Source organism: Montipora capricornis, chromosome 6, assembly GCF_036669925.1.
Source record: "Montipora capricornis isolate CH-2021 chromosome 6, ASM3666992v2, whole genome shotgun sequence".
Lineage (NCBI taxonomy): Eukaryota > Metazoa > Cnidaria > Anthozoa > Scleractinia > Acroporidae > Montipora > Montipora capricornis.
This window is the reverse complement of record NC_090888.1, coordinates 42,144,373-42,154,792: the sequence shown is the minus strand read 5'-3', so window position 1 is coordinate 42,154,792 and position 10,420 is coordinate 42,144,373. Positions and strand designations below refer to the sequence as shown.

The following is a 10,420-nucleotide window of genomic DNA, read 5'->3' as shown; positions in this document are numbered from 1 at the left end:
AGAAATACCGTATTTACTCGAATAAGCGCCGCAACACTTATTTAAATTTTCGTGCCACAAGTGTGGCGCTTATTTAAACAGTGTACCAGACAAATTTACTTTTTCTATAATTTTAATCAACAGTACACTTTCTATCTGTTAATTTTCCTATGGACTGATACTAAACTGATAGTAAATCTAGAATTACGAGAGAAATTCACACGGTGAAAAAAACCCGAGAGTTTCATGATAACGAAAGCGAAAATATCAGCGGTGAGAGTGAACTCCTTTGTCGTTGTGGAACAATTTATAGTGTTTTTCCTGGTTATACGAAATTCCTCGAATAAGTTCCGCATCGGCAGTGTGGCGCTTATTCGAGGTCGGCACTTATTAACTTGTCACTTATTCGAGTAAATACGGTATATCATTTGCTTGATCAGTGACATTTGGTGACTCCAATACAGCGTAATTGTGGGACACTGCCACATACATTGTAATGTTATGAGAGCTCAAGATTTCTAGACAGCAGGCTGATACTAACAAAAAAAATGTTGAACAAAAAAGCAAAAAGTGCTCACAAAAAATTAATGTTCATCTCATCATCCTTTTGACCCCCTGCATCAGCCTACCTTTCTGTATATATGTATCTCGAATCAATGTAAATATACTGAACCATTAAAGAAGAAATGTGTTGATGGTGAATCAAAACTTTTGACTCTGTGGTTTCGTAGCTGTGAATATTTAAAATATATATCATTAGAGCCCATCTGTACCTGTTAAGCGATGGTTAAGTCTGCTACGAGCCTAGAAGGCCCATCAGGCGGCACTTATCTCCGGGTTTCTGTAGCATGAAGCGACTAGGAATATTTCTACTTCCCCCTGGATGGGATGCTAGTCCATCGCAGGGTTACCCCCAGCATTAGATTCGCCGGCACCCATTTATACACCTGGGTGGAGGGAGGCACCGTGAAAGTAAAGTGTCTTGCCCAAGCACACAACACAATGTCCCAGGCCAGGAGCTGAACCCAGTCAACTCGATCCAGAGTCGAGTGCACTAACCATGAGCACGCTGTGCCTCCCACGATAACAAATACTGTACAGGATACACGACAACAACACTAATTTTGTTAAGAAAAATGCTTGATGACTGCTAAAAACATTTTTCACTCCATCTCGATCATATGCCAAGATCTCTGGCATAAAATTTGAAACTGCAAAATAATAATTTATTATGTTAATCACCACTCACCTAACATAAGCCATGCAATTATTGCAGTGAATATTGGTGCTGAAGATTTAATTGTCTCAGAGAAAGAAACAGCTACATACTTCAGTGTAATGAGAGAGCACACAATTGTTGCAAACCTTGAAAAGGAAATAAAGGAGGTAAGCATACGTTTCCATTGTTATATCCAAAGAGGATAAAGCATTAGTCAGATGAAGTAATGAGCACAGATGGCACAATGGCAGAGAACTCGCCTCACACCAATGTGGCCCGGGTTCGATTCCCAGCATCACTTGTGGGCTGTTGGTTGGTTTTCTACTATGCTCCAAGAGGTTTTTATTCAGAAACTCCAGTTTTCCCCTCTCTTCAAAAACCAATGTTTGATTGGATTTGAATTAAATTGTCCCCAATGACTGAAGAAGGCTCGACACATAACCCATTCACTACCTGCACAATTCCCATAATACACCTCTTTGCAAAAGAAGCCCATAACCATGCCATTGCCCTGCAAAATGCTTGTTCACCTGAGCTATCAAGTTATCTGGCTGCTAGTCAGGAGTGACTTCAGTACTAAGTGAATGCTTAATGAAGATACATAGCTCAAATAAGATGTACACTGTACACATAAGATGACAATCTGCCTATCGCACTTTTTTGACCAAGGACTTTCAATTATTTTCTTACGCACTTATAACTAGATGTAGTGAAATCTTTGCAGAGATTGAAACTGACAGATAGTGACTTATCTACTAGATAAAGTTATCGGGCTTTTGAACAACTGGGGTGCCGTTGTAATGTGAACCTTAACTTTCATTACAACATTTTTTGAGAGTACAGCTTGTCATTGAGCAGTCATTGTGACTGTGTTACCAATAACATCATTGTCAGTGGTCAGTACTTAAATGTGTCTGTCACATTCATAATTCATTGCCGCTGATGGGTTTTGGCCTTGGGGAGGCAAACTAGAACTTTGCGTAAAAAGGGAACTTATGTAAATTGGTAGAAATTGTACAGGTTAAAGCAATCTCTCGATTTGCTCAACCGGGTGCACAAGGTGTTATCGGCATTGTTCACCAAGTTCGCGAGGTGTTCAATTCCTACATCGACGACTTTCAACTAATAGTTTTCTTAAGAAAATAGGACGTATACCGGTAGATAATGAGAAATGCACCTTCTGTCAATATGGTAAAGAAAGCCTCTTTCATTTATTTTGGGAATGTAGCAAAAGCCGTTGTTTTTGGAATCATGTTTTTTTCATGGATGCAGCCTGTAAAATTGTTAGTAAAGAATATGCTTTTCAGGTAGATACTTGCTTGGGACTGAGGCCAGATACCTCTAAATACAATTTGCAAATTAATTTTTGTTTTTTGACAAGCAAACATTTCATCTGGCTGTGTAAATTAAAAGAACGAAAGCCAATTTTCGAAGAATACTTACGGCATCTACAATATATTCATAAAGGAGAGAAGGAAGATACAACAACGCGAAAGAAATGGGAACCGCTATTGCTTCAAAAATAAATAAATAAATACAGAATCTAGCACCTTGTTCTCCAACTGCAAAGGCAATTCCGATCTTGTAGAGTATAATAAATTGGTCGCTCCTCTCAAAACAAGAGCACCTCCTCCTTTGTTTTTTTCATTTTTATTATTATTATTATTTATTTTTTTATTTATTTTTTTTTTTTTTTTTTTTTTTTTTTTTTGTTTTATTTTATTTTTCTGTATTATGTAAACATATTCCGTGTTTGTGGGTGTGTGTGTGGGTGTGAGTGTGTTTGTGGGGGGAGGGGTGTTTGTGCTTTTAAAACATGTAAGGTGATAATAACAATAAAAAAATAATAATAATAAATAAAAAATAAAAATAAAAAAGTTCGCGAGGTGTTCTGGATAACGTGAGCCACACAAGGACAGGCAGCATTGATATTGAAGCGCTGTTCAGCATAGCAATTGAAGGTGAGTAATTTTCGAGCATTTACAGCGATTCCTTTTACTTTGAAGATCAAAGATTATAGTAACTGATAGAAAATCAGATGCAACCGTAGAAAGTAAAAGCATAGCCTCAGTATCAACATCTTCAAACAATCATATTATTTACAACAGTTATTCACAGATAATAATTATTATCAGCGATCCCAATATAATAACTAAGTTTTGCTCCCATTTTATGGTATTTCAAGATAATTAACAATTATTCTTTGAAATCGAGGTGAATACTGGTAGAACATTTACTTTGCCGCTTTGCGGCTCGGTGAATATTCTGCCACTTTTCACCAGATTGAAAAGAATAATTGTTTTAGTATATACTCACGAAATGATCACAACAACAATTGCAGAAAAAACCATCCAAAGTCGATTTAATTGGCATCTCAATTCATGCGTGAAAAACGTCCGAGAGGCACAAAGCATGCGCGAAAGTGTTTACAGAAGCTTCAAACATGGCAAATCTAAATAACCTTCGTTAAAATCCTCGTCACAAACAGCAAAATGGTCATTTAGCACCGTTTAAATCAGCAATCTAAATCGAAAGTCTGCTTGTTAAAACATTTTCACCGTTCGATCAAAGTTTTGAGGTTCATTTGAAATGGAAACTGAAAGTGCAGTTGGTAAAGGATCCACATGAAATGGTGGCTCTAATTGAGGCGAGCGTTAGTTTGTTGTAAAATGACCTGCCTTGTTTCCTTGCAAGCATGTGGAACTTTCTTTAACATTTTTTTAATTCCTCGATTTCACTAAGAAATTCGTTTTGGTTGGCGACCAGCCCTACAAGAGAGAATTACTCCGAGTGAAACAAATTGTTGGTGTGAAGATTGTTTAATTTTCAGCAATAATCATCTGGAAAAACGAAGTCAAACACTGGTTGGCAAAAGTATGAACTCTTCTCTTACCTTTGAAAACTTTCAGGCCAAATTTTGTGGCCTTCTTTGTCTTCTGTAGCACAGCATCATCTTGTATTCTCAATATTTCCGATTCATAAATGCTGGCGAGTTTACGCCAGCCATTATGTTTTGTTTGGATCAAGCATTATTCACTCCGTAGGGAGTGAATAATGCTCAATTACTCCAAGTTAGCGAACCAATCAGATTGCTTGAAACACCAAGATCACTGAGTGAGTACATGTATATACTAAAATGTAATGAACCATGCAGATCAAAAAGATGACAACGAAATGTTGCCTTCTCATTAATGTTCCTACTCCTGTTTTACTATCATACATGTATTTTCAAGGCATTGTCCAAAATTATGTAAAATGCTGTTTGTTATTGCCCAACCTTTCCTTGCATCATTCACTTTTATTTACCTACCTACACCATGTACACATAATTACATGTAGCATAATATGAAGACATCACAACGTGAAGCACATATTAATTCAAAAACACCTCAACTGCCATCCACATTATCTTAGGCGGGGGCAGATGTAATGAAAATTATTACTAATATAATACGTATGCATGGCAGGACAGAGACACTAAAATAACAAAAGGTAAGGTCAATAAGCTAGTAGTGGAAGCATTGCGGTCACACTTGTGTTCACCTTCAAACAAATGGCAACCCAAGAAAACTGAGAGTGTGAACATAATTTTGGCACTAAACCCTGTTTCCCAAGCTGTTGCAACTCTAAATTATATTTGTAACTGGCCCAGTTTACCAGTTTCAGTTTACCAGTTTCAGCACTTGGACTCATTCAATTTGACTACTGTGGTCTCATTGATCAGTAGTCCATTCAGAAGATTACACCCAGAAAACCACATTGCTGAAAGAAAGGCCAGACCACAACACAAGGAACTATATACCTCACTCTTTTCGACTAGTGTGTGGGATCTTAACCTCCCACAGAGTTTATGAAAACTGAAGAGTTGTGAGACAGGGCCTACGGTTTATAGTCCTTATCCCGTGAGAAGACTTGAAAGTCTAACCATTTGCATGTCTAATTACAAAGGCAGTACTTTCTCCTCAGTTATTCTAAGAATCTGAATGTTGGTCCGTTCGGAGTCGAACTCACAACCTCCCGCATGGCAGCCCAATGCTCAACCAACTGAGCCACCGGTGTGCAACCAGTCTTAGCTTTTTGAACCCAACAATAGCTGTTGACAAAGAAATTAGTATTTACCACCAATGACAAATAGTTATACCGGTATGTAATCAACGACTACAAAAATCCTCTTGTCTGTGGAGACCCTTGATAACAAACTTTACCTCATCCAACCTAAAATTGCCATGTTCCGGAAAAAGTAAAATTTATGTCCATCTTGGTGATGGCCAGAAGTCCGGTGAAACAAACAACAAGGAAGATACATCTTGAATGCTCCAAAGATGACTGAACACACCATTTGAGTCTCCCCTAGTATGCTAGCATCACCATTCAATGTTGACAAAATGTACTTGTTTGATATGATGGATCCAAAACTAAAGATGAACCAGAGTGACATCATTACAGTTTGCCGCACAAATGTCTCCTTTACCTCAAAGGTAAATGTCTTATTAAAATGGCGAGGTGATGAAGGGGTTTGTGATGCTCCCTCCTGAGCCTTTGGTACAATAGGAGCCATATGACAAGCCAGATTGATTAAAAGACTGGAGTATTTTGCTCCTACTAAAGCAATGTTCCCACAAATATCAAAGGAGCTAGTGAAAATGATGTCATCATTTAGACAACAGTTTTCATGTACACGTAGATTGATACCAACTCCACTGAGGCTTTGTTTCTACAAAAATTCTGCAACATAAATATAATAGCATGTCAGCATGTCAGCTTGGCGTGTACATGTATTATTAACTTTGAAAGACACTTCTTTACCCTGAATTAATTAAGGAAATAAATCAACTGCACATGGCACTGAAGTTATTTCCTTTCAACCACTGGCAATCCATCTTTACAACTTATCATTTGTCAAGAAATTCTTGGCAAATTTGAGGAATGCATTAACACTCCTCAGGCACAGGCACCCCAAGATGCCCCCAGTTGATCAGTAAAATTGTGTGGCAGCGTGATCCGGTGGTGATCCCGTTCTAACCTCTGGTATGGATTTGTTTCCGATTGTCCTGGGTTCAACTCTTCACGCTTTGTAAATAGCCAACTGGTTGCCTCCTGCCAGTTGGGGTTCTCAATCATGTTTCTTGAATTGTTTCTTTCAGATTATTAAAAGTGGAGTGCCTGTGAACTAGCTTGATAGCTAAGTGCACTTCCACTACAAACAAAGCATGTTTAGACGAAGGGCTAAATTATGCTCAAAACGTCAGCTTTTGGAATCTCTGTACAGTGGCCAATTTACATTGTCAACTCCGTTGATATTTAAAACCAAATTTTTGTATAAAATCTGTTAACTCTCACTCCCAGAAGTCAATGGGTTAAAAAGTGACACATCTTCAAAAGCTGCCAAACATTTTGTACACTTATCCACTTCTTTAATTTCAAATGTGAATAAACAAACACAAGAGAAAAAAATAGTCACACGGTACTACACTAAATTGCAATAACTGTGAGCTACAGTATTATAACTATTGTAAGCAGTCTACAACCATCAAAGCTCTGGGTGCATTTCTTTGGGATGGTCCGAAAAAGGATCACTGATCCAAGATCACTTGGATCACAGACAATCAAAGCAGAGCTCTCAAGTCTCACGCATTGGATCTTTTCTCGTAGGTAACTCTACCTTTTAAGCTTTCAGAAGTGCTCTTGAATTCTGAATCTGTTCCTTCATTGGCAATGAACTTCTGTGAATGTTCAATCTGTTTGTGTGTGACCAATTTTCTTGTTTCTTCAGGACTTTCACCAGTTAATATACTAAGCATAGGCCAATATGTTAGCTCAGGCTGTCCATAATAACATGGGCTCTCTGAGCAAGCAGCATGAAAAAACCAAAATGGCGGACTCGATGTTGCATTTCCAGTGATTTGAGAAGTGCAAGTTTCAAAAATTTTTTGGGGGAACATGCCCCTGGACCCCCCTAGAATTGTTCATGCCTCTCGCACAAGACACACAGGACACTTGCGCTTTTGGCTCAATCTTCTGCACGCATCTCACTCTTTGGAAACTTTAAGACTTGAGAGCTCTGTCAAAGGAACCGATAAATCCACTCTGGGAAAGGATTTTTCGGTTCCTTTGATTCACCATGATCCAAGTGATCTTGGATCAGTGATACTTTTTCAGATCATCCCAAAGGAACACACTCTCTGACTTAAGGTTACTTCCCACCTTCGCGGGTGCCCTTCGGCAAAAACATTGTATGCACACCAGTATAAATAAAACCCCAACAAACTATATATCATTAGAAAGCTTAATAAATGTACTTGATGAAAAAAATACAATTTTAGCGAAGTTTTCTTTCAGGAAGTGTCAGAAGCCGGTAAGGCGTTAAACGACCGAGGGTTCTTCTATTGAATTTATTGGCTATCGGATTCCAAAGTCAGAGGAAAATGGCTGCACAGGCCTATTCACAAGGCATCAATCAACAAAAGTGTGTCTGGCTTTTTCGATATTCTGATTGGTTGTCTAGATATGCACATCTAAAGTTGGAGTAGCTAAAAATGTGCAAGACGTGTTGCGTAAATGGACGCCACGCAAAAAATACGTTAAACATCGAAATTTCCCGACACACTTTTGTTTGTCATTATCTCTGGAATGTTCTGGCGAAATTTCACGACAATCCGCCGAATCTGCATACCCTATAAATTCGGTCAAAGTGGATGTATTCCTCCCAAAATCATATGTGAGATTTTCGCTTGTAAAGGTTCGTAAGCAACTCGCGCCACGCCTGGAGATTATCTCGCCTGATAAAACCGCAAACCAATGGAACAACAGGACCTCCTAGAGTCTGTGACAATAGATCAAGATTTCCCGGGAAAAGCATCGCATTGCAACACGTTTTTTATATCGCTCAGTCGAGTGAAATTCAGGACATCGACGCAATACAATGGACAAAGACACCAAAGGCAAAGGCAAAACCCGTGCCAAAAGTTCAAAAGCGGAAAACATGCCGCTAAAAAAGAAGACATTACTAGAAACAAATCGACGGACAGCTTAAGAAATGCCCTTCTTGCTGAAATGAGTTCCCTTGGGTAGGTTTCATGATTTCATCATTTGAAAATTACGCTTCGAGGCGATTGCTTATGTTTTTGTATCAAGGCTAGCAAATGTATTATAAAGGAACCTCGTTTTAACCTTACGTATGACAAATTTAGGTTTTAATACGGGCAAAAAATTTAGGATAGATCCTTCTTTGGCAAAATGGAGATATTTCTTTCTTCTTTGGGCCGGGTTTTTTTCTTTTCTTTACCCAAGGACTTTTTTCTGCTTTTGATTTTTCCATAAGAGTTATTAGCGTGAAGAGCTTCCACATGGGAATTTTGTCAAGTAAATAAATATGCAAATAACATGAATACGAGCGATGAGCTTTCCCCAAGGGGTCTCGCCCGTTGACAAGATTATGACACCTTCATAGTTCATTAACTTTATTTGAAAATACGTTTTTTCTAAATAACTTGGCCGCTTTTTGAGATTTTTAACATTTTCCTTTTGTAAACGCTAGATAAAATGACTGACTTAAATTTTGTCAAATAAAAAAAAACCGATTTTTTTGGCATCTGAAGGTGGGAAGTAACCTTAACTCAATTACCTCTGGGAGTGAGACTTGACATAATTTACTCTGTCTAAAGCCGAGGTTACACAAGGTATTTTTTGCTCGGGCTGGTGATGCGATTTTTTCAAACTTAGTCGCGTCACCAGCGCGAGATGAAAATCACATGTGTAGCCGCCCTTGAACTGGTTACGCGACAGGTAAAAAAATAACAAGAAAAAAGTCCCCAGAGTTGAAACTTTTGCAACAAAATCGCAGAGATAGTTGCTCGTGTAGCCACCGTACAATTTTTTGCCCGCGCTTGTGACGCGACTAAAGAGCATTTAGCCAATAAAATTTAAGGACGGTGTCTACTAATTAAAGATATTTTTGCCCCGGTGTGTGATACTCTTAATATTCGAAAAGAAACTTGGGGGTAACCACGCATTTTTCAAAGATAATTCATGAATAATATTTGTAAAAAGCTGTAAAATACAAAGCAATGTATGGTGTTCTTTCTCAAATTGAAACTTAATTATCTCTGAAAATTGCATGGTTACCCCCAATTTTCTTTTCGAATATTAAGAGTATTTACTAAGATCTACTTTCTCCGGATAGTTTTAAACCGCGCAAAAATATCCCTGAATTAGTATGCATCGGCGATAGGAAATCCGAGTATCTGGAGATGCGCAGAACGTATGCGCAGTAACAATAGTAGGCACCGTCCTGTAGTAAGCGTATCACCAGCGAAGGGCTAACGCTCGAAACACCAGCTTTTAGAATCTCTGTACGGTGGCCAATTTACATTATCAACTCCGTTGAAAAAACCAAATTTTTGTATACTACTTCCCCACCGACGCAGCACCACAGTTTCTTTAGAAACTACCCCCTTCATCCACCGTCTTGTAGGAATGTCTGTTTATAGTGCCCAGGTCTCTCGAAGTCTGCGATTCGCGCGGCCTGCAATTTTGTCGCCAAAATTTGTCACAAGTGTAGCCACCCTGGCGCGCAGAAGACGCGACAAATCTGAAAAAAATCGCATCACCGGCGCGAGACAAAAATCGCTCGTGTAGCCAGCGTCCTCGGTCGTTTGACCGGTCGTGTCAACAGTATCTTACTTTTATACACTTCCTTATTTACGGCTTAAAACAAGAAACACCTTAACCAATAACAGTAAGATTAACCTCGGATCAAAGCCAATACATAATTAACGAGCACGTGACGAATACTTGCTGACCTTATATTACATTTAATATTGACCGCGAATGGTAAGCTTCTACCAAACCACGTCGATATCAACTATTATTTTGTGCTGAATCATTTTCCTGCTTCCGTGCACGGCTTAGTGACATCTTGAAAATTTCATTTTTTTTTCTCTTTTGGCAAGAAGATGAACTCCGTAAAACAAATGATAAAGAAGTCACTCACCATATCAGGCCAAAAGAGGGGATCCCGTTGAAATGTGTGCTCGCGCTCAGAAATCAGACCCTACACATCACCAAAACCCTAACGTATGAAGATCTATATAAACCAACAAGCTGTCGAAAACACGTCAGGTTTTAGTAATTAAAGAAGATCTCTGCATTTCCTTGGAACACACGCACCATAAGAATAAGTACACTGTGGGTGTCCCGAGAAGATGACAGGCAAGTTGAGCC

The 10,420-nt window shown here is 38.7% G+C and overlaps 1 protein-coding gene across 1 annotated transcript in view; it reads right to left on the bottom strand.

The window, feature by feature from the left end:
* The window catches only part of LOC138052166 (solute carrier family 35 member E2A-like), a 14,977-nt gene extending 4,559 nt beyond the window's left edge, over window positions 1-10,418 (bottom strand). Inside the window, exons 1-3 of the mRNA XM_068898542.1 lie at window positions 10,191-10,418; window positions 5,404-5,923; window positions 1,229-1,344 (exon numbers count right to left, since the gene is read on the bottom strand). Coding sequence (XP_068754643.1) covers window positions 1,229-1,344; window positions 5,404-5,756 — 469 coding nt within the window. The 5' untranslated portion in view covers window positions 5,757-5,923; window positions 10,191-10,418. The remainder of the gene's footprint in view (window positions 1-1,228; window positions 1,345-5,403; window positions 5,924-10,190) is intronic.
* Between the last annotated feature and the right edge of the window lie 2 nt (window positions 10,419-10,420).